Below are 24,659 nucleotides of genomic sequence, written 5' to 3'. Positions count from 1 at the left end.
TACACACACACACACACACTGCCCTGAGCGAGCACCTGCAATATACATACACAAACACACAGGACCTTTAACACACAACCGTGCTAACGCGCTAGCAGAAATCCTAGCAGACCTTTCACACACACACAGCTGTGCTAACGCGCTAGCAGAAATCCTAGCAGACCTTTCACACACACACAGCTGTGCTAACGCGCCAGCAGAAGTCCTAGCAGAGCTTTCACACACACAGCTGTGCTAACGCGCTAGCAGAAGTCCTAGCAGAGCTTTCACACACACAGCTGTGCTAACGCGCTAGCAGAAGTCCTAGCAGAGCTTTCACACACACAGCTGTGCTAACGCGCTAGCAGAAGTCCTAGCAGAGCTTTCACACACACAGCCGTGCTAACGCGCTAGCAGAAGACCTAGCAGAGCTTTCACACACACAGCTGTGCTAACGCGCTAGCAGAAGACCTAGCAGAGCTTTCACACACACAGCTGTGCTAACGCGCTAGCAGAAGTCCTAGCAGAGCTTTCACACACACAGCTGTGCTAACGCGCTAGCAGAAGTCCTAGCAGAGCTTTCACACACACAGCTGTGCTAACGCGCTAGCAGAAGTCCTAGCAGAGCTTTCACACACACAGCTGTGCTAACGCGCTAGCAGAAGTCCTAGCAAGCTTTCGCACACAGAGAGAGAGACTGAGTCACTTCCTCCCAGAGGGCATAACAACCCTGCCGCAGCAGCCCTGCTGTCAAAGTCCCCATAAAACAGGAACATTTCAGACTCAATATTTTATTTCAAATACGCCCGGGTACTTATGAAATCTGTGGAAAGAGGATTTGATTTGATGTACTGCAGAGGATTTAGACCTGGGTGAGATACGGCAGTGAAATTACTGTGTCTGAGTGCTGAGGTTACTCTTTAGATGGTGGTAAAACTTGAAAAGAATTTTCATTTCTCTCAGATTATCTGATTGAGGATTGGAGGGGCGGGGCAGGAGGGGAGGGGCAGAGTGGGAGGGGCGGGGCAGGAGGGGAGGGGCAGAGTGGGAGGGGCGGGGCAGGAGGGAGGGGCAGAGTGGGAGGGGCGGGGCAGGAGGGGAGGGGCAGAGTGGGAGGGGCGGGGCAGGAGGGAAGGGGCAGAGTGGGAGGGGCGGGGCAGGAGGGAAGGGGCAGAGTGGGAGGGGCGGGGCAAGAGGGGAGGGGCAGAGTGGGAGGGGCGGTTACCTCCTTGGTGTCCTCCTGGCTGGGGGACTCGTCAGCCAATGGCGTGAGGGTGCCGCGGCGGTCGGCGGCGTGCACGCTGCTCCACCACGGCTCCCTCCAGGGCCCGCCCCCCCGGGACGCCGGCCGGGGGGGCCCGTCGAGGGCGGGGTAGTCCGCGCGCCCCTTCTTCAGGGCGGAGGAGCGGAAGTCCAGGAGGCGGGAGGGCGAGGAGGGCGGCGGCCGCCTCAGGGAGAGCGCCAGCGGCGAGTAGGCGGAGCCTCCCAAGGGGGCGGGGCTTAGCAGAGAGGAGGCCTTCAGGACGGGCTCCAGAGCCGCCTGCTGGGCCTCCATCTCCCGCCTCGCCTGCTCCAGGATCGAGCGGATCGCCTCGTCCGAACTTCCGCCCCCACCCGTCCCGCTGGAGGAGGGAGGGGCCTGAGAGGCCTCCGCTGCGGGGGACAGCCAATGGGGAGACTGCGTTAGAAATGGCCACGCCCCCACCCTGTACTCACACAACGCTCAGCCATCACATTCTTCAACAAGTTGGGGGAGGAGCCATAGAGTTCAAAGGTCAACGGAGTCCCCACGGTCCCAAAATTTGACGGTTCAGCATGTGGTGGTGTGTAAATCAGTGCTTACCAATTCTACACCAGAGACTGAGGGCTAAAATCAGTTGAGGACAGGATGACCTTGGTACTTTAACCTTTGACCTAGACCAACAACTTTGACCTTGGTACTATCATAAATGTAGGGAGACCGTTCAGCAGGAAGGGGACGCAGGAGCAGAAGATGTGGTTGTACTCTATAGTGCTCAACAGCCTGGGGCGGGGCAGGCAGGTGGACTCACCTGCTTTCTGCACCTGCAGCTCCCTCTTGGCCTGCTCCAGGATGGACTTGATGGCCTCGTCCGAGCCGCTCTCAGGCGTACGGATTCTAGTGGTGATGTTACCTGCAGCAAGGGGGCAAGAACAATAACAAATAAACTCAGAGTTTTACAAACAGGACATTTAATTAAAAACAAAGAAAACTTAAACAGGCATGCTTCTAATAAAGGCTTTTAATTTGAAAAATTTAGCCCTTCTGATCTGTGGTGGGAGGAGCTCCACAGTCTGAGGGCATAAATACGGCAGGCCCAAACAGGGCCCACCATCATGGCCCCCCCCCCACCCCCGTCCAGCCACGCCCCAAACACCTCCACCCTGCCCCGCCCTGCCTGTAAAGCCTCTTTCCAGGAGAGAGAATCTGGGACAGAACCAGCCCTGGGTCCAGAACGCATCTGAAATATTTAACTCTTCAGATGCAGGAGAAATCTGACACCGCTCCTGACGTTCAATCGCGTGAAATTCAGAATTCTGGAGTTCTGAAAACCGGTGAATAACGGCTTCATCTAAAACCAGACGGCAGAGCCTGCAGGTGCTGTTTTTTTCAGCGGTGTCAGAAGGGAGTATCTGAGCTTTTGACCCAGGTCTGTGGGGTCCAGCCCACCCCGCCCCAAAATCACCACGGCGACGGCAGAGCACCGACCTGGCCGCGAGGAGCTGTCCGAGCCGCTCCTCCGTTTGGGGCCCTCCTGAGCGGCCCTGTTGAGGGCGTGGCCGGGGCTCTCTGTGGGGAAACAAGGCGAGAGTCAGGCCGCGGTGAGCACCTGGGGTTTGAACCCGCAGCCCCCGACTGAGCAGCTCAGTCACCCAACTGTGTCCAGCTGTGCACACAGTCTGTGGCGAGTTCCGCTTTACATTTGCAGAAGATCGCGGAAAGACTGGGGAGGGGCGGGGGGGGGGTGGGGGGGTTTCATTTCTGACGTTTTTGGGTTCGTTTCTGTCCCAAAAACAGGATCAGGGAAAAGACCAGGGTCCTGTGTACTGCCCACACCCAGGCATCGCCATGGTTCCCAAGGTTACACACCCCCAGAGCCCAATCAGACACAGCCAATCAGAGATCAAACGCACGCGCCACTGTCCAGTTCAGAGCCCTCGTGGGATCCCTCTGTACTCTCACAATGTCCTGCATCAATACGAAGCAGGAAGTGCCCTCTGACACAGGAAGTAAAACACACACTGCAAAACCCATACTTACCCACAGCACTCCTTGCTTAGTTAGTGTGGCTGATGGGTGGATGGTTCATGTGTTACTTCTGTACATCGCTCTGTGTAACAGCATCTGCTAAGTCTGTGATGTTCACGCTGCTTAAGGTTTATGAATCTTTCTGCACTATTCAGCTCTGAGGACAGAGGACTCTGGTGGAACTGAACTACAGGTGAATCCCAGTATTACCGCTCTTTTACTCCTCTTGGAGACGGGTGTGTGTGTGGGCCAGCGGGTCAGCTGGTCTAGTACAGACGGGGTGGGGGGGTCGTGGGGGGGGGGGGGGGGGGGCGCTCACCTCTCTGCCGGCCCTGGATGCTGCGCAGCGCCAGGATGTTCTGCTCGTCGGACAGGAAGTGGCGCATCTTGTGGAAGGGCTCCTTCCCGCGGACAGTGAGCTTGGTCCAGGGCTTGGGCCGGGCCAGGATCTCGCTGACGGAGCCCTGTGATAGGCCGAGCACGTAGTGGCCGAAGACGCGCTGGCCGATGTTGTGCTTGATCAGCTGCTCCTTCACCTGCCGCGCGATCTCGGCCGTGTCCATGTCCTCGCCGTCCGAGGCGCTGCCCGCCCCCTCCGAGGCGCTGGGGGAGGCCGCCGCGCCGTTGGCCTCGGGGCTGGGGGCCGGCTGCTGCGGCCCGTGGGGGCTGGGGGGGTAGTGTGCGGGGGGGAAGAGCAGGGAGCCCGCGGGGGGGGAGTCCTGCAGGGCTTTGGAGTAGAAGGTGTGCAGTAGCTGCCGGTGGAGGAGCGAGTTCAGGGCCATTTTGCCCGCCAGGGGGAAGGCGGCGCCCGCCCCGCTCAGGCCGGGGCTGTAAAAGTCCTGCCCGATGCCCGTGGGCGAGAACGGGCGCGTGCCGTTGGAGCCAGAGGCGGGGTCAGAGGGGCCGGTGCTGTTAGGCCCCGCCCCCTGCCCCGCCCGCAGGAGGAGCTGAGAGGAGGAGGAGGAGGAAGAGGAGGAGGGGGGAGGGGGCGTGGCAGAGAGGGGCGTGGCAGAGCGGGGCGTGGCAGTGAGGGGCGTGGCGCGGTGTTGGCTCTCTGCGGGGGCCTCTTTCCCTTCCCGCCCGGCTGCCCCTACAAGAAAGGTCAAAACACAATGCATTATGGGGAGTCAACAAAAAGGGGTCTGAAAATGCAAAACTAAAAAAAATATTAACTATAAAAAATTAATATTTTTTTATAAAAAGAATTGATATTTAATATAGAAGCCCAAATTCAGGACTTCAAGCCATTTTTTTCCTAATTTTTTATTTTCTAGCCAAACCCCCCAAGACAAGACACCCATGCATTTGTGCTTTGTACCTTTCTTGCAAGTAGCAGCTCAGCAGGGATAGAGTTACTCTGCTCAGTGTGTAACTGCTGTCTCGACAGGGATAGAGTTACTCTGATCTGTGTGTAAGTGCTGTCTCAACAGGGATAGAGAGTTACTCTGATCTGTGTGTAAGTGCTGTCTCAACAGGGATAGAGTTACTCTCTGCTCTGTGTGTAACTGCTGTCTCTACAGGGATAGAGTTACTCTCTGCTCTGTGTGTAACTGCTGTCTCTACAGGGATAGAGTTACTCTCTGCTCTGTGTGTAACTGCTGTCTCTACAGGGATAGAGTTACTCTCTGCTCTGTGTGTAACTGCTGTCTCTACAGGGATAGAGTTACTCTCTGCTCTGTGTGTAACTGCTGTCTCTACAGGGATAGAGTTACTCTCTGCTCTGTGTGTAACTGCTGTCCCTTAGAGTGTGCGACTGGGGCCCCTTCAGTTTGGGGTGACGGTGAGGGTAGAGTTTGGGGTGACGGTGAGGGTAGAGTTTGGGGTGACGGTGAGGGTAGTTTTTGGGGTGAAGGTGAGGGTAGTTTTTGGGGTGATGGTGAGGGTAGTTTTTGGGGTGATGGTGAGGGTAGTTTTTGGGGTGATGGTGAGGGTAGTTTTTGGGGTGATGGTGAGGGTAGTTTTTGGCGTGAAGGTGAGGGTAGAGTTTGGGGTGACGGGGTGCAGCAGGCAGGCTTGACTTGTTTGTTCCATGACAGCTTGCAGCTTGTTTGTTTAGAAAAGTCTTTCCTGTGGAACTCCTGCTCGATATTTAACTTCCCCACTCTGACATGCTGAGAAACAGGAACACAGTGCGTGTGGAGTTTGTAAGAGCAGCAGTTCTATCACTCTCCCAGGCTGCACACGTCCTTCAGTCACCATTCGATTAAAAAAAAAAAAACAAGTATCCACAAAACAAAAATACAAAAAAGGAAAAAAAAAGTCAGGGCAGTCCGAAGCGTGAACATTCTCCAGAGTGAAGAGGGAGGGTTCCACTGCTCCTGCTGTAGCTGCTCCCCGTGCCCCAGATCAGCAGGCTGGTGGCTGACAGGTGAGCGGATTCCTCCGGGGATCAGCCATTATCCGTGCTGCGTTAGTACCAGGGGTCGGGCCTGGCTGTTCTGCTTTACTCTACCTGGCTGTTCTGCTTTACTCTACCTGGCTGTTCTGCTTTACTCTACTTGGCTGTTCTGCTGTACTCTACCTGGCTGTTCTGCTTTACTCTACCTGGCTGTTCTGCTTTACTCTACCTGGCTGTTCTGCTTTACTCTACTTGGCTGTTCTGCTGTACTCTACCTGGCTGTTCTGCTTTACTCTACCTGCCTGTTCTGCTTTACTCTACCTGGCTGTTCTGCTTTACTCTACTTGGCTGTTCTGCTGTACTCTACCTGGCTGTTCTGCTTTACTCTACCTGGCTGTTCTGCTTTACTCTACCTGGCTGTTCTGCTGTACTCTACCTGGCTGTTCTGCTTTACTCTACCTGGCTGTTCTGCTTTACTCTAGCTGGCTGTTCTGCTTTACTCTACCTGGCTGTTCTGCTTTACTCTACCTGGCTGTTCTGCTGTATTCTACCTGGCTGTTCTGCTGTACTCTACCTGGCTGTTCTGCTGTACTCTACCTGGCTGTTCTGCTTTACTCTACCTGGCTGTTCTGCTGTACTCTACCTGGCTGTTCTGCTGTACTCTACCTGGCTGTTCTGCTTTACTCTACCTGGCTGTTCTGCTGTACTCTACCTGGCTGTTCTGCTGTACTCTACCTGCCTGTTCTGCTTTACTCTACCTGGCTGTTCTGCTGTACTCTACCTGCCTGTTCTGCTTTACTCTACCTGGCTGTTCTGCTATACTCTAGCTGGCTGTTCTTGCATGGCGGATAAGCGCTGGCAGTTTAACACGCTCTCAGAAGCTCTCTCACAGATGTGAGGGGAATCAAATCAAATTAAATCATTCAGACCCTCCACAGCAACCCCCTCCAGACATTCCAGAGCCCCCCCCCCCCCCCCCCGAAAATAAAACACTCCTCCACTGGGCCTCAGCCATTCTCAGGGCTGTGTTTGTGTTACCGTGACGACAGGCCCCTCCCCCCACCGCAGACTGGTCCAGACTGACCTTCAGCAACAGACAGCCAACAGACACCCCTTGTCATGACCCGTAGGTACAGGTTACACTCAGTTACACAGTTTCAGGCTACTCTTCCCCTCCCTGCTTATATTCAACCGCGGCCACAAACTGCAGAAACAAGTGCCACACGCTCTCAGATTTGGAAAAGGCCAAGCCTATAAGACAGCAGACCTTTTCCCTTCCAGGAAAAAAAGAAAGAACTGGAATTCTGCAGGCAAACCACACCAGAGAATTCAGATACGGATTCAGCACAAGCAACACAGTACCAGAAAAAAACAAAAACAAAACCATTTTGAACATCGCACCCAAGGACAACTTCATCCGGGAAAATAAACCCATGGGTTTGAAGTGCTGTTTATTCAGCCAGAAAACAGCCAAACCAGAAGGGGCTGAAAATGCCCACTTCATTCTCCGAGTCCTAAACTCAGACTGCCACTCAAACAGCAGCCTACGTGTCAGAGCGGGAGCACCTGTGACACCTGCAAGGTCGCTCCCAAGGTCAGAGGCGCTGCTTAAAGAGAGAGAGCAGCCTGTCCTCAGTTCCCTCTCCAATCACACTCACAGTTCTCTGGCGTTACGGGATTTTCAAGGATTTATTATGGAGCAGAAGAGCTATTTTGAGGCTCATTATTTTCACTTTTCATCACTTTCGCACACCTCGTTCCGCAGACGGCTGCTGGCAGCAGATACAATGTGCAAGCGGACGAGCAGCTCAAGGTGCTGGCTCCAGCAGCGCTCTCATACCGCCAGGCCTGACACTCGGTCCCATCGTCAGCTCGAGAGAAAAACACACTCTTTTTTTTATAATTGTTTAATTTTTGGCCACTTTTCTTCATTTGGCGAACAAAATGGCAACTTTCCAGCATGAACACACACAAGGTACCCTGCTTCCTGTTCAACTGCTTCCTGCAGTCCCCTGAAGCAGCCAATCACATCGCGCTCACACTGCACACGCTCAGACTCCCCCACAGCTATGGAGTCACACCACTGGTGTAGTACCACAGCAGCTCAGGTCCTACAAAGAACAGTGTGTGTGTGTGTGTGTGTGTGTGCGTGAGTGTGTGTGTGTGTGTGTGTATATGTATGTACATGAGTGCGTGTGTGTGTGTGCTTGTGTGTATGTGCGTGTGTGTATGTATGTACGTGAGTGTGTGTGTGTGTGTATGCGGGTGTGTGTATGTGGGTGTGTGTGTGTGCTTGTGTGTATGTGGGTGTGTGTGCGTGCATGCGTGAGTGAGTGTGTGTGATGGGAACATATGTCTGTAGTCTGTTTATACCATCTGCCTGCTGAATTAAACTACACACCTGCCCCACTGTTCCATCCTTTTGAAGCACGTGCAGTCCCCCGGCCAGGTGTCGCCCCCCCCCAGACCCAGGCTCCGCCCCCACCCCCCCCCCAGACCCAGGCTCCGTCCCCACCCAGACCCAGGCCCCGCCCTGGCCCCGCCCCAGACTCACCGCTCAGCTCGCTGTTGGCGATGCGCAGGGAGGCGTTCTCAGACTGCAGGCTGCGGTTCTTCTCCAGGAGCAGCACCTCCAGGGGCTTGGAGGAGTCCTGGGGAGAGAGGCGGAGTCAGACAGCCAGAGAGGCGGAGTCAGAGAGAAGCACCTCCTGCTTGGAGACATGCGTATCCTCATGTGGCTGTGTGATATATGCGTTTGAGTATTATCTGGAGAAGATACACTCCCAGCACTACACACACCATGAAGAGGCCCCTTTCAGTTACCTAGGTAACCACCCCAGGTATCTCCCTCCTGCTGAGACCTTACCTGTACGGTGGAGCCATCTGACGGTGCCGACTCCATGGACTTCAGAATGCTGCAGAACACAAGACAGCGGTGTCACCACCCTCACCTGCACACCCGGCCAGGTGCTTCAGTAGAGCCACCGGCTGCTTCTATCATACTGCACTGCATGTGTTACTGGAAGGGCTACGAAGAGAGCTGCAGAACAGGTGTGTGTGTGTGTGTGTGAGAGAGAGAGAGACACAGAGAGAGTGAGTGTGAGAGAGAGTGTGTGTGTGTGTGTGTGTGCATGCATGCGGGTGTGCGTGTGCGCGTGAAACAGATAGAGTGTGTGTGCATGCATGCGGGTGTGCGTGTGCGCGTGAAACAGATAGAGTGTGTGTGTGTGCATGTGTGTGACAGAGAGGGAGTGTGTGTGTGTGTGCATGCATGTGTGACAGAGAGGGAGTGTGTGTGTGTGTGTGTGTGTGTGCATGCGTGTGTGACAGATAGTGTGTGTGTGTGTCCGTATGTGTGAGACAGAGAGGGAGTGTGTGTGTGTGTGTGTGTGTGTGCATGCGTGTGTGACAGAGGAGGAGTGTGTGTGTGTGTGTGTGTGTGTGCATGCGTGTGTGACACAGGGAGTGTGTGTGAAATAGAGGTCCTCAGTATGAGGGTACAGACGGACAGACAGCACAGCTTACTTCAGCTCCTTCTTCACCTCCTCATAGTCTGCCTGCTCCTGCAGCTTCTCCTCCAGCTCCTACAGAGAGGAGAGAGGAGGAGCAGTTACTCCCAATGGCATTATAAACACCACCCTTAATGATATGGCACCTTCCACACAGCGAAGAGAGCAAGAGAAACTACACAAACAGTGACAGCAGTACATCACTGTTACAGAATCACACTGAGCAGCATTGAGTTACGTTTGCCTTCCATCAACATAAACATTTTACATTTGTGAACAAAGACATTTCGTATTGCTCTGGTAGTCACAACTGTGTCTTATTTTTTCAGTAATGTAAAGCTTGACTCCTAGACTACATTTCCCATAAACCTCAGGGAAAAGAAGTCTAGCAGATTTTGGAGCCTTTGCATTTTATCACACTGCGTGTGCATGCAAGTGTACGTGAATGTGTGTGTGTGTGCGCATGTGTGTACGTGTGTGTTGAGGAGAGGAGGAACAGTCACTGGTCATTAACCCCTCCCTCCGAAAGACACCCTCCAATCAGCAGAGAGACAGAGCAGGACACACCTTGAGGGTGGAGTTCTTTGAGTTGAGCTGCTGCTCCAGCTGAGTGATCTGATTGGCTGAGTTCTCTCTCAGCTTGCTCAGGCTGGCCTGCAGTCTCTGCACGTCCTCCACCAGCTGCACGATCTCCCGCTCTTTAGCACTAAGCTCCGCCTCCAGGCTGGAGCGCGACAGCACCTCCACAGTCTGCTCCTGCAGGGGGAGACGCATCACTCAGTACCACCCAATCAGCTTCTCTCACTGAACACGCCCCCATCACAATCAGCTAATCAACATCCACTCACCGCACACGCCCCCATCACAATCAGCCAATCAGCTTCTCTCACTGCACACGCCCCCATCATAATCAACCAATCAGCTTCTCTCACTGCACGGTTGGGGGGTTGGGGGGTTAGGGTCCTACCATGTCGGGGGCCTTCTGGATCTGAGTGGCCATCTGCAGGGATTTGTTTGCTGATGTCAGCTGATCCCGCAGAGACTCCGCCTCCCGCTCGGCCGCGTCCGCCCTCTGCAGGGGAGAGAGAGAAACGCGAGACGTTCAGACAGGAGACACACCGGTACTTTCATATTTACTCAAAAGGAGGAGGACTGTTGGGTTTTGTTGTCAAACAGGAGGAGCAGTGACATGACTGCAGACAGACATCAGTCAGGATCAAACTCCACTCACAACCCGCCACAGCTCCCAGCTGTCAGACCCGAGCAGTCGAGTTTCACTGAACAAGATAACAGATAAATCCCCCAGAGAACCTGCTTCTGCAGAAACACAGGCTACGCAATGCAGACGCACAGAAGAATGACTGTCTGAACAAAGCAGTGGAAGAGAGAGGGGATGTGACAGCAGACACCGGCATTTCACCACACGCACGCACGCACGCACACGCTCTCACACACACGCACGCACGCACGCACACATGCACGCACGCACGCACACATGCACGCACGCACTCAAACACACATGCACGCACGCACACACGGACGCACGCACTCACACACGCACGCACGCACTCACACACGCACGCACACACACGCACACGCGCGCACGCGCGCACGCACGCACGCACGCACGCACACATGTTAATGCTCACATACACACACGCACGCACACACACACACACGCACACGCGCGCACACACGCGCGCACGCACGCACGCACACATGTTAATGCTCACATACACACACATGCATGCACGCACACACACATGCATGCACAGAACTTTATCTGTAGCTACATACACTCACAGGTCCGGCTGTCCAAGCAGGGCACAGAAACCAAAGGCTCATCTGATTGGTTCTGAATTCTAAACAAGGACTGGGAGACTCACCTGATTGGCTCTCTCCAGATCGGTCATCACCATCTCAATCTCATCCGCTCTGTTTGGACGGAGACAGAGTTACATACTCTCACACACAGAGACTGCAATACATGCATGATGACACAAGGCCCTTTAGCAGATGCTTTTACCCAGGGTTCCACAGCTTGTGTTTTTAATGCATACAGTCCATGCGGGATGTTTGACTGCTCTGCAATTCAGGTTGAGTATCTTTGCTCAGGGGTACAGCAGTACTACCACCTGGGAATCAAACCTGCAACCTCTCAGCTACAGGTGGATTATAGGTCATCCATGATGTCCGAAGCTATGAGGAGCATCATAGCCATTATCACAGATGAATCACCTGCTGCCCATACAAACCACCTAATTCCCAAACACAGGATAGCAACAGGACCCCAAGATGTCACACTGCATGCAATTCCCCCAGTAATGCTGGGTAAGTCTCGGTAAGTAATGTGTGCGTGCATGTGGCGTTATGTGCATGTTGTTTGCATGTGTGTGTGCATGTGTTTGAGCATGGGTTTGCGTATGTGTGTGTGTGCTGGCTTGTGTGTGTGTGTGTGTACTCTGTTCCCAGGCAGTGTGAGTGTGTTGTGAGCACTGGTCCATTAAGTGTCTCAGTTACAGTCTAATCCAGCAGCCCTCACTCTCCACATCTCTGCGCCTAAGTGCAGACTCAGCCATAGAGACCAGCCCTACTGAAACAGAGGGATTACCATAATATGGATTTTACAATCCCTTAATGAGCTCTAATCTCATATGATATTTCTGAGCTAGAGCCCGGCTCCACAAACAGCTCAACGGCACAGACTATTCATAGCTCACCTGTTTAACAGAGGGGTTAGCGGCATGCTAATAAACCACAGTCTGAGAGACACAGTCAAACACGGTCCTTATAAACCACAGTCTGAGAGACACAGCCTGAGAGACACAGTCAAACACAGTCCTAATAAACCACAGTCTGAGAGACACAGTCAAACACGGTCCTAATAAACCACAGTCTGAGAGACACAGTCAAACACAGTCCTTATAAACCACAGTCTGAGAGACACAGTCAAACACGGTCCTAATAAACCACAGTCTGAGAGACACAGTCAAACACAGTCCTAATAAACCACAGTCTGAGAGACACAGTCAAACACGGTCCTAATAAACCACAGTCTGAGAGACACAGTCAAACACTGTCCTAATAAACCACAGTCTGAGAGACACAGTCAAACACAGTCCTTATAAACCACAGTCTGAGAGACACAGTCAAACACAGTCCTAATAAACCACAGTCTGAGAGACACAGTCAAACACAGTCCTTATAAACCACAGCCTGAGACACAGTCAAACATGGTCCTTATAAACCACAGCCTGAGACACAGTCAAACATGGTCCTTATAAACCACAGTCTGAGAGACACAGTCAAACATGGTCCTTATAAACCACAGCCTGAGACACAGTCAAACATGGTCCTTATAAACCACAGCCTGAGAGACACAGTCAAACACGGTCCTTATAAACCACAGTCTGAGACACAGTCAAACACGGTCCTTATAAACCACAGTCTGAGACACAGTCAAACACGGTCCTAATAAACCACAGCCTGAGAGACACAGTCAAACACGGTCCTAATAAACCACAGTCTGAGAGACACAGTCAAACACGGTCCTAATAAACCAGTCTGAGAGACACAGTCAAACACAGTCCTTATAAACCAGCCTGAGAGACACAGTCAAACACAGTCCTTATAAACCACAGTCTGAGAGACACAGTCAAACACGGTCCTCATAAACCACAGTCTGAGAGACAGTCAAACACGGTCCTAATAAACCACAGCCTGAGAGACACAGTCAAACACGGTCCTTATAAACCACAGTCTGAGAGACGCATTCAAACACAGTCCTTATAAACCACAGTCTGAGAGACACAGTCAAACACGGTCCTAATAAACCAGTCTGAGAGACACAGTCAAACACGGTCCTAATAAACCACAGTCTGAGAGACACAGTCAAACACGGTCCTTATAAACCACAGTCTGAGAGACACAGTCAAACACGGTCCTTATAAACCACAGCCTGAGAGACACAGTCAAACACGGTCCTAATAAACCACAGTCTGAGAGACACAGTCAAACACGGTCCTAATAAACCACAGTCTGAGAGACACAGTCAAACACGGTCCTAATAAACCACAGTCTGAGAGACACAGTCAAACACGGTCCTTATAAACCACAGTCTGACAGACGTGGTAAAACACGGCCCTAATAAACCAGGATCACAATACCCTGACTGATCCAGCGTGAAACAGATCCCCCAGGGGGAGTTTAGGGTCCATTAGCGCCTTCCCAAATTACAAATAAACAAACACCGCAGGCGTAGCCAGGAGGACGCTACCGCTAACTGCCAAAAACACACAGCCGTTAAAACACACGGCTCATCATGCCAAGTGCCGTTCGGTCTCCATTAAATTTTCATTATTCTGAACCGTGTAAATCGGGGGGAGGGGTGTGTTTATCACAAGGGAACACACAAGCTGGTTACACACTAGGTCATACTCGCCTACTGAGCTCCCTAAACCACCAAAAATAACAAGAGAAGCTCAATTTCTCCAAAGCTTTTGAGACTCAAACTGAGGGAGACAGAGCACAGTACTGAGCAAACAACTGGCCTTAGAGGAACACGACAGTAACCAATAACACAGCAGCCAGACACTGTAAACACACCCAGGGGCTTCCCCACATCCGCGACCGAACGGCCCCCCCCCCCCCCAGATCCAGACTCCCCATGCCCATTAAACCACGGGATGTCCCACATGTCCGGGCCAAACTGCCACACCGAAATTCCTAACCCTAACCCTCCCCCAGTCTCATTAGCTGGGTGAATCCCCCCCCCCCCTCCACACCGGCTGCGGTGTGCTGAGCATTCAAATGCAAAATGGCCGCCGTGCTTCACCCAGCTGGGGGGCCACACACTAGAGCTGGCTGAGCTGAATTCCCCCCCCCTTCACAACAAAGTGCTGTTCTGAGACTGTGACAGGCACTGTTTAAACAGGGCAGTCCTTGGGCAGTGACACCATTTCTGTTGTCTTGGCTCTGTAGTTCATTGGATTTGAAAGGAACAAAAATGAGGTTAAAATGCAGGCTGTCAGCTGTAATTTGAGGGTATTTTATTTTAACCACATCAGGTGATCCGTGTGGAAATAACAGCCCTGTTCATACACAGTGACTCAAATTAAACCTGACAGTCTGCACTTTAATCTCATTTCCACTGTTCTATTTCAAAGCCAATGTGCTGGAGTACAGAGTCAAACAAGACAAACTGTGCCACTGTCCATATACTCATAAACTGCACTGTAAATAATCCTCTTTATCCTCATCATCATCATCACTTTGCACTAGAGAGAGAAGAACTCTGGGGCATGACTAAATGTCCAGACAGACACACAGACGTGGGATCTGGCTGAGATGCATCTGGTGGTGTTTGTTAAGATGGAGACCTACACAGGAACCATCTGGGTCTGCCCCAAGGAGGGTGCTGGTCTGAACCCAATCAGTGAGGTGGTTACAGCAGGCTGTTTCCTGTCTGAGCGCGCGGGGGGGGGGGGGGGGGGGGGGGCACTGCTGTGTTCTGCTCAGGGTCTAATCCTAATTGAGCAATCAGGAGCATCGTATGGTTTTAATTAAGCTGCTGTGCTTGTCTGATTGGGTCTGATTACTGCAGAGCCAGGGGTGTGCGTGTGCGTGTGTGTGTGTGTGTGTGTGTGTATGCGTGTGCGTGTGTGTGTGTGTGTGTGTGTGTGTGTATGCGTGTGCGTGTGTGTGTGTGTGTGTGTGCGCGTGTGTGTATGCCTGTGTGTGTGTGTGTGTGTGTGTGTGTGTGTGTGTGCATGCATGTGTGTGTGCATGTGTATGTGTGTGCGTGTGTGTGTGTGTGCGTGCATTCGTGTGTGTGCTTTCGTGTGTGTGCTTGTGCGTGTGTGTGTCTGTGTGTGTGTAGGTGTGTGTGTGTGTGTACGTGTGTGTGTGCCTGTGTGTGTGCATGTGTGTGTGTGCGCGTGTGTGTGTCTGTACATGTCTGTGCCTGTGTGTGTGTGTGTGTGTGTGTGCGTGCACGCGTGTGTGTGTGTGTGTGTGTGCGTGCACGCGTGTGTGTGTGTGTGTGCGCGTGTGTGTGTGCCACATTCTGTCTGCATTCAGCAAACCACATGATCCAGAGGAGCCCCATCATCCTGAGGCCCCTCCCACGACCCATAATCTGTCAGAGCCTGTTTCACATGAAATCACCAGCACAGCTAGCTAGGCCCCACCCACACCGGCTCAGCTAGGCCCCGCCCACACCGGCTCAGCTAGGCCCCACCCACACCGGCTCAGCTAGGCCCCGCCCACACCGGCTCAGCTACGCCCCGCCCACACCTGCACAGCTAAGCCCCGCCCACACCTGCACAGCTAAGTCCCGCTCACACCTGCCCACACCCAGCTCCCTAACCTCAGCACCACCCTGCTGCCTCAGCAGGCCACACCCTGACCCCCCCCTGGCATGCACACTAGAGCAGGTGGGACCTCAGCAGTGAAGGGGCTGTTATTATAGACGATGGGGGCTCTGAAAGACTGACCAATCACATGTTGAATAACAGAGAGGTGGGACAGGGGGACATAGCCCCGCCCCTCAACCCCCACCCCCCATCCCCTTCACTGCCTAGCAACCCGAGATCCTGACTGAAAGGCACTATATAACCATGATCATTATTACATACCATTACTACACAATCAAATAATAATAATTGATTATGTTCATAATAACAGTACATAGAAATAATCATGAATATATTTAGCCCCACTTATTTAGCCCCTGATCGTTTTCTCCCTCTGCTTTGTGACGTGCGTCTCTGAGATGCTCGGGTTTGACTGGCTTTACAGAATCCAGCTCCAGTGCTGATTTTCTCCCAACCATCTTTAAATCAATCAGGATAAACGCATCTGCTAAACGCCCAAAATAATAACAACAACAACAATTGTAACTACTTATAACGTTAATCAGCTTTACTGTTAACGGGTTGTGTGAGGATGAGGATGCAGCCAGCGCCTTACTTCGCTGTCGACTCTTCGTCATACTTGGTCTTGAGATCGAAAAGCTCTGCCTGAGTAGCTTCAAGTGCTGAAAGAAAAAAACAGAAACAAAACAGGCTTCAGGAGTGGGAATAAAAGAGAGAGAGAGAGAGAGAGAGGTCCCAGCTGAAGCAGGAGAGAGAGGTCCTAGCTGAAGCAGGAGAGAGAGGTCCTAGCTGAAGCTCAGGAGAGAGAGGTTCTAGCTGAAGCAGGAGAGAGAGGTCCTAGCTGAAGCTCAGGAGAGAGAGGTTCTAGCTGAAGCAGGAGAGAGAGGTCCTAGCTGAAGCAGGAGAGAGAGGTTCTAGCTGAAGCAGGAGAGAGAGGTCCTAGCTGAAGCTCAGGAGAGAGAGGTCCTAGCTGAAGCAGGAGAGAGAGGTCCTAGCTGAAGCAGGAGAGAGGTCCTAGCTGAAGCAGGAGAGAGAGGTTCTAGCTGAAGCAGGAGAGAGAGGTCCTAGCTGAAGCAGGAGAGAGAGGTCCTAGCTGAAGCAGGAGAGAGAGGTCCTAGCTGAAGCAGGAAAGAGAGGTCCTAGCTGAAGCAGGAGAGAGAGGTCCTAGCTGAAGCAGGAGAGAGAGGTCCTAGCTGAAGCTCAGGAGAGAGAGGTCCTAGCTGAAGCTCAGGAGAGAGAGGTCCTAGCTGAAGCAGGAGAGAGAGGTCCTAGCTGAAGCAGGAGAGAGAGGTCCTAGCTGAAGCTCAGGAGAGAGAGGTCCTAGCTGAAGCTCAGGAGAGAGAGGTCCTAGCTGAAGCAGGAGAGAGAGGTCCTAGCTGAAGCAGGAGAGAGAGGTGTGTTACCTGTTTGTAGAGACTGGGCCTTGTGGTCGGCTTCGTCCAGTTTGGAGGCCATGGAATCCTTGCTCTCCTGTAGCTTTCTGTACAAACACAGAGAGGATCAGCTGCCTAACAGCACAACACTGGTACAGAAAACCAGGGCAAATGTGGACCCACACAAAGAGGAAAGGCTGTCAGTGCAGTTGTCAAGATTACATTTTTATCTTTCATTTTTGTGTCAGTATGATTTTATCTTTGCAGAAAAATGGCATTTTCTCCATCGGGCTCAGGGTGGCGCCCTGCAGTGGCTCTGAATGCTTAAGAGAGGCAAGAATTCTACAAAAATGTTTTACAGAAGTTCTTAAAAAATAAAAAAGTAAAGCTGGAGATGTCGCCCATTTCCCCACCCATGCGACCGTCTCGCCCAGTGAAAGATGGGGAATTTTAATTTTAGAGAAGTGTTGCTCGGAGACAGACGTCCCGACAGAGGGCGGGTCCTGAGGAGGAGGGGTGCCCCGCCTCTTCCTGAAGCTAAATAAAGACCCTGCAGGGCGACTCTTAAATAATGCATCCGCACCGCCCCGCGCTCACACCCAACCATCAAATATGCAGCTGCAGCGGAGAAATGTGTCCCAGCATGCAGTCTGTCCGGGGGTCTAACGAAGGCGCTCTATTATCCCAAACGAATAAAAACCGGGCATCGCCTTTCCTACAGGGCTGCCTGTTTGTGCAACACACACACACTCACACACACACTCACATGCACACACACACGCACACACACGCTGAAGACAGGTATGTGTGTGATGTACAGCATGCTGCCCAATACACACCAGCTTCAGCGCAGGGATGCACCCCCCCCCCCCCCCCCATTACCTCTGCACAGAGGGCAGGGCTGTCCTGCCTCCCACACAGACAGAAATGCAGCCATGAGACAGCCAGGCCTGCAGGGGGCGCTCTCTAACTCACCGTGCCTTCTCTGCATAGTCATTGTGAAGCTGCTGCTGCTTCTCCTGGGCCAGGTTCTCCGCCTGGCTCTTCAGGGACTGCTCGTACTCCCGAATCTTCTCCTTCAGGGTTTTGATTGTGACCTCTGACCCCGAGAGAGACAGAGAAAGGTATGTTTGAGTGAGTGCATATGCGTGAGTGTGCGTGTGTGCGTGAGTGCGTATGGGTGTGTGTGTATGTGTGCGTGTGTGCATGTGTGTGTGAGCGAGTGTGTGTGAGCATGTGTGTGTGTGTGCGTGTGTGAGCGAGTGTGTGTGTGCATGTGTGTGTGTGTGTGATTATGTGCTGCCGTTCGCTGCTGTGGTTGGTGAGCACTCTTTCTCCCTCCCTCTCTCCATTTTCCCCTCTTCTGTGTGATTTAAACTGCAGCATTTCAGCTCTGACACATAATCAATGCTCCCAGCCCTCCAGAGACCCTTCACCCCTTAACTGCTCAACTCTACTTTAAACATTTAGGCTGGAACAGGATCAATGGGCTCCACGGGGAAGAGCGCGGGCCGGCTCGTTAGGGGCGGGGCTAAGGGGGGGGGGGGGGGGACTGTAGGTTCTGGGATGGGAACAGTACTCAACAGACCAGATGGACCAGACTGAGTAAATACAGTAATGCATATGGAGGGGGAGGAGTCTCTCTGTGGTGTGTGAGCAGGGGGAGAGGTCTGATGAACGGTGAGTGGGAGGAGTCTCTGTGACGGACAGGCAGGGGGAGGAGCCTCACCCTGGTTCTTGACCTCGGCGAACTCCTTGTTGTACTCCTCCAGTGTCTCACGCAGCTTCTGGTTCTCTGTCTCGATGTCGTGCATCCTCTGCACCTTCACCTGCAGCTGCTGAGCCACCTCCAGCACCGGCACGGGGTCTGCAACACACACACACACACACACACTGAGACACACACACTCACACACACACTGAGACACACACACACACACTGAGAGACACACACACTGAGACACACACACACACACACACACACAGAGACACACACACACACACTCACACACACACTGAGACACACACACACACACACACTGAGACACACACACGCTCTCACACACACACACACACACACACACACTGAGACACACACACACACACACACAGCACTGAGACACACACACACATTGTGCTCAGACACACACACACACACACACACACACACACACTCCGCTGAGACACACACACCCACCTGGGACATCGATTAATCTCTTGTAGACATTAAGGAAGGCGGCTTCGGCTTCTTTGCTTCTTTTGCTTAAGGCATCAATCTGAAACAGACAGGAAACAGAGTTCAGGGGTGGAAACAGAGCTTAGGACAGGAAACAGAGCTCAGTGGTGGAAACAGAGCTTAGGACAGGAAACAGAGCTCAGTGGTGGAAACAGAGCTTAGGACAGGAAACAGAGTTCAGGGATGGAAACAGAGCTTAGGACAGGAAACAGAGTTCAGGGGTGGAAACACAGCTTAGGACAGGAAACAGAATTCAGGGGTGGAAACAGAGCTTAGGACAGGAAACAGAGTTCAGGGGTGGAAACAGAGCTTAGGACAGGAAACAGAGTTCAGGGGTGGAAACAGAGCTTAGGACAGGAAATAGAGTTCAGTGATGGAAACACTGCTTAGGACAGGAAACAGAGCTCAGGGGAGGAAACAGAGCTAAGGACAGGAAACAGAGCTCAGGGGGTTCCACAGCAGCTCTCAGTACAGAGACTACATGCTCCATGCAGACTGAAGTCACACAGAACACAAAATGCACTGGAGTCCACCAATCAGAAACAAACCAACAGTGTAAGCCGAGCTGTCACTGATATTCACCTCTTGTAAAATGAAGGAAAGACAGCGCACAGATATAATAAAGAAGACAGAGGCAAGCGTACAGAGAGCTCACCATCACACACCCGAGATCGATACTGTTAACCTCCAGACCTCAGAGCCCCAGACACTACTAATGATCCCACCGACAATAAACCACACAGCAGACAGCTGACGGGGAGGAGGGAACATGGAATATGCGATCATGGACCGGGGGGCGGGGTGGGGGTGACTGCCGTGGACACAACGCATGGATCTTTATTCATTTATGCGCCCCCTCACTCCACTACCCAATAAGAATACTGATCTTTATTCATTTATACGCCCCCTCACTCCACTACCCAATAAGAATACTGATCTTTATTCATTTATACGCCCCCTCACTCCACTACCCAATAAGAATACTGATCTTTATTCATTTATACGCCCCCGCACTCCACTACCCAATAAGAATACTGATCTTTATTCATTTATACGCCCCCGCACTCCACTACCCAATAAGAATACTGATCTTTATTCATTTATACGCCCCCTCACTCCACTACCCAATAAGAATACTGATCTTTATTCATTTATACGCCCCCTCACTCCACTACCCAATAAGAATACTGATCTTTATTCATTTATACGCCCCCGCACTCCACTACCCAATAAGAATACTGATCTTTATTCATTTATACGCCCCCTCACTCCACTACCCAATAAGAATACTGATCTTTATTCATTTACACGCCCCCTCACTCCACTACCCAATAAGAATACTGATCTTTATTCATTTATACGCCCCCTCACTCCACTACCCAATAAGAATACTGGCCGGGGCGCGGTATGCCGGGGTGGGAGGCGGGGGGGCGGGGGGGGTATGCCGGGGTGGGGGGCGGGGGGGGCGGGGGGGCGGGGGGGGTTACAGGCTGTACAGGCGCCTTTCTTCTCTCTGAACCGCTGAGAAGAAACAGAAGAACTAAAGCAAAAAAAAAAAGTGAAGATAAATTTAACTGGAGTGAGTGAGCCTGAGCCAATATGGTCTGATTCTATTCTGAGCAGAAATAAACGGAAAAATCTCAGGCTGTACTTCGCCCAGTTTGAGGCTGGTTACTCCTGAAACTGGAGTTTTAGTTCCTTTTGTCTGAACTTTGTTTTTAAGCAGAGAGAGTGCCTTCACCAATAACAGCACCTGCACTCAAACCGCCAGGAGCACCAATGAGAGCCCACTCTTATCTTCTTAAAACACACTTTTTCACCATTTTGTTTTATTATCCCAGCAGAGTTTTAAAAGGAGTAAACGGGGTCAAACCGGGCAACTACAGAGTCATCAGTGAGAGCCCTCAGACAGCCACAGCACTTCAATAACCACCTGAACTTTGTTTCTAATAAGGGCAGTTCTGCACATGGTTATGTGCAGAAGTGTATCTGTCTAATCACAGTGTCTGGCCATGTACCTCCAGACAAACAGGACTAGCCGCTCCTTCCTTAGTCCTCATTAGGACACGACCCAGAAGGCCACAGCACATCCGTTTCTTTACTTATTCACTCATTTCTGTACCTTGGATCTTAAACAGTTTCCATAGAGCGGTTTTAAGCAATTACACTCCATAATTATCACACTAACAGTCCCACTGAGAGGTCAGCAAAGGCCAAACCAAATGCAACACTGTTTCTGTAATTACTGAATGCATTATTATTTCTATCTGATTTGCCCAAATGACCCGATGTGAGTCAGAGCTAACACAGGAAGTCGAACTGTACTGGGGATTTGAATGGTCTGTAAACACTAAAAGGGTAAATTGTGTTCAGCAAGAAAGGCCCTTCACAGTCATATGTAAGGAAAGAGCTTGGTTGTCAAATGACTCACGATTCCTCAGTCCAGCTCTACCCACTGAACTCTTCTCTATCATAGAAGTGAACTTGAATTGTGGGGACATTTCTACGAAGCTGGACATTGTGGGGACCAGTGGTTGGTGCACAGGCAGAGAGGTAAAGCAGGTGGGGGATAATGCTTTCTGTGAACATCATCACTGCCACAGATACAGAACAGCACACACACACACACACACACAGGTCATCCTAAGTCCCTAGCACCCCATCACTGCTCAGGCCCAGCAAATAAAGAGTCTGTCAGGACGGCCGATAAGAGCGCTACAGGATCGCGGTCCTGACAGAGAAATAATGGGAAAGCTTATCAGATCCATCCTGAGGAGCAGCCAGAACTCTACCAGCCTACGGACCAGCCTTCAGCCACATTCTACTCAGCACAAACATCTACTGACCAGAGCCTTCAGCCCCATTCTACTCAGCACAACCATCTACTGACCAGAGCCTTCAGCCCCATTCTACTCAGCACAACCATCTACTGACCAGAGCTTTCAGCCCTATTCAGCTCAGCACAACCATCTACTGACCAGAGCCTTCAGCCCCATTCTACTCAGCACAACCATCTACTGACCAGCCTTCACCCCATTCTACTCAGCACAACCATCTACTGACCAGAGCTTTCAGCCCTATTCAGCTCAGCACAACCATCTACTGACCAGAGCCTTCAGCCCCATTCTACTCAGCACAACCATCTACTGACCAGCCTTCACCCCATTCTACTCAGCACAACCATCTACTGACCAGAGCCTTCAGCCCCATTCTACTCAGCACCACCATCTACTGACCAGAGCCTTCAGCCCCATTCTACTCAGCACAACCATCTACTGACCAGAGCCTTCAGCCCCATTCTACTCAGCACAACCATCTACTGACCAGAGCCTTCAGCCCCATTCTACTCAGCACAACCATCTACTGACCAGAGCCTTCAGCCCCATTCAGCTCAGCACAACCATCTACTGACCAGAGCCTTCAGCCCCATTCTACTCAGCACAACCATCTACTGACCAGAGCCTTCAGCCCCATTCTACTCAGCACAACCATCTACTGACCAGAGCCTTCAGCCCCATTCTACTCAGCACAACCATCTACTGACCAGAGCCTTCAGCCCCATTCTACTCAGCACAACCATCTACTGACCAGAGCCTTCAGCTCCATTCTACTCAGCACAACCATCTACTGACCAGCCTTCACCCCATTCTACTCAGCACAACCATCTACTGACCAGAGCTTTCAGCCCTATTCAGCTCAGCACAACCATCTACTGACCAGCCTTCACCCCATTCTACTCAGCACAACCATCTACTGACCAGAGCCTTCAGCCCCATTCTACTCAGCACAACCATCTACTGACCAGAGCCTTCAGCCCCATTCTACTCAGCACAACCATCTACTGACCAGAGCCTTCAGCCCCATTCTACTCAGCACAACCATCTACTGACCAGCCTTCACCCCATTCTACTCAGCACAACCATCTACTGACCAGAGCCTTCAGCCCCATTCTACTCAGCACAACCATCTACTGACCAGCCTTCAGCCCCATTCTACTCAGCACAACCATCTACTGACCAGAGCCTTCAGCCCCATTCTACTCAGCACCACCATCTACTGACCAGAGCCTTCAGCCCCATTCTACTCAGCACAACCATCTACTGACCAGCCTTCACCCCATTCTACTCAGCACAACCATCTACTGATCAGAGCTTTCAGCCCTATTCAGCTCAGCACAACCATCCACTGACCAGCCTTCATCCACATTCAGCTCAGCATTCCAGTCTGGAGCATCACAGAGCACCACTGTGTGTTTGCAACTACATGTGCACACACACAGGAGAACAGGTGTGCTCCCATCGGAGTACGGGTGTACACACACCTCACACTTCCTGCACAGCTGACCACACGCTTCCTGCGCAGCTGACCTCACACTTCCTGCGCAGCTGACCTCACTTCCTGCGCAGCTGACCTCACACTTCCTGCACAGCTGACCACACACTTCCTGCACATCTGACCTTACACTTCCTGCACAGACAAAGCCACAGCACCGAGGAGAGCAGGCAGGTTAGTGGTTTCTCACACAGAGCCACTCCTCAGGGGTCTAACTCAGACTCTGATCAGTTTAAACCTCCTTGCATGTAATAGTAGGGGGTACGATTCAGATCAAACAGGCGAACGAGGGACCAGTTACTGGAGAGCACTGACAGAAGTGAGCGCTGCAGTACCAGGTCTGACAGGCAGGGGGAGCGTCAGCATCGCTGGGAGTTGGGCACATTTAGATGCAGTTGCTAATTGCCTAACAACACACAGCAGAGACTGCTGGAATGTGGTAATGAACCCATAAATAAACAAGGGGAAAAAACTGCTGGCTCTCCAAACACACCCAGTCTGAGAGCCCTGAGGAGAACAAGGCCCAGGAACCTGAACTGGGGAAAATGACCACAAATTAAAAAAGGGCAGCACCCTCCAGCGCTTGGGACAAAATATTAAACAGAAAAATTTCCCCCTCTGGCTGGCTTATGCTTTCACACAGAATTCCTCAGGGTCACATATTTAGCCCAAACTGCGGCCGTGTACCGCCCCTACAGGAACTCTGGGTTAAATCTCCATCCCTCCCCCCCACCCCCGAATCGCCCCCGCTGTAAATGAGCGGATGTGTCATCGCTGAGCGTCACAAACCAAACCCAAATTCACGCACACGCAATGTTTTAAGAGCAGGGAGGAGCTCGCTCTGCTCAAGGTCACACAGAACAGGGGCTGAAGGACGCATTTACATACATCAGCGCAGAATAAACGCACAGGAACTCTGCGTTCAGTTCAGCAGCGTGAGCGAGCAGAAGGGGAGAAGGGGGTGGGGGGGGGGGGGGGGTGGGGCGGGGTGAATGTGCGTCCGAGCGTGCCTCAGGCCCAGAGCCCCCTTCAGCTCCCGTCTGGGCAGCCTGTCTGAAAGGATACAGTCTAAAGATGACCGGCGACTCCGCACACTCATGACGGCTCCTCTGTCCCGCTCCCCCAGGGCGGCACGGAGCCAACAGCCCCGCCCCCCCACAGCAGTGCATCATGGTCCGGAACACTCACCTGATAGGTGAAGTACAGGGCCTGATAACTGGAACAGGCCCTGCAGATCTGTCCTCTGAACC

At 52.2% G+C, this 24,659-nt stretch overlaps 1 protein-coding gene across 3 annotated transcripts in view; it reads right to left on the bottom strand.

Annotated features, from left to right (window-relative positions):
• Window positions 1–24,659, bottom strand: part of cux1b (cut-like homeobox 1b) — a 91,760-nt gene that overhangs the window by 30,131 nt on the left and 36,970 nt on the right. Inside the window, exons 4-18 of one of the 3 annotated variants that reach the window (XM_035384512.1) lie at window positions 19,039–19,117; window positions 18,571–18,708; window positions 17,817–17,940; window positions 16,872–16,948; window positions 16,064–16,130; window positions 10,981–11,029; window positions 10,062–10,166; window positions 9,662–9,850; window positions 9,111–9,169; window positions 8,452–8,500; window positions 8,140–8,236; window positions 3,567–4,337; window positions 2,708–2,788; window positions 2,031–2,132; window positions 1,205–1,632 (exon numbers count right to left, since the gene is read on the bottom strand). In XM_035384512.1, the coding sequence (XP_035240403.1) occupies window positions 1,205–1,632; window positions 2,031–2,132; window positions 2,708–2,788; window positions 3,567–4,337; window positions 8,140–8,236; window positions 8,452–8,500; window positions 9,111–9,169; window positions 9,662–9,850; window positions 10,062–10,166; window positions 10,981–11,029; window positions 16,064–16,130; window positions 16,872–16,948; window positions 17,817–17,940; window positions 18,571–18,708; window positions 19,039–19,117 (2,415 nt within the window). The remainder of the gene's footprint in view (window positions 1–1,204; window positions 1,633–2,030; window positions 2,133–2,707; window positions 2,789–3,566; window positions 4,338–8,139; window positions 8,237–8,451; window positions 8,501–9,110; window positions 9,170–9,661; window positions 9,851–10,061; window positions 10,167–10,980; window positions 11,030–16,063; window positions 16,131–16,871; window positions 16,949–17,816; window positions 17,941–18,570; window positions 18,709–19,038; window positions 19,118–24,659) is intronic. The other 2 variants (XM_035384513.1, XM_035384514.1) reach the window with 2 other exon arrangements.

Source organism: Anguilla anguilla, chromosome 12 (assembly GCF_013347855.1).
Source record: "Anguilla anguilla isolate fAngAng1 chromosome 12, fAngAng1.pri, whole genome shotgun sequence".
NCBI classification, from domain to species: Eukaryota; Metazoa; Chordata; class Actinopteri; order Anguilliformes; family Anguillidae; genus Anguilla; species Anguilla anguilla.
Note: the sequence above shows the minus strand (reverse complement) of the source record. Positions and strands in the feature narration are given on the sequence as shown.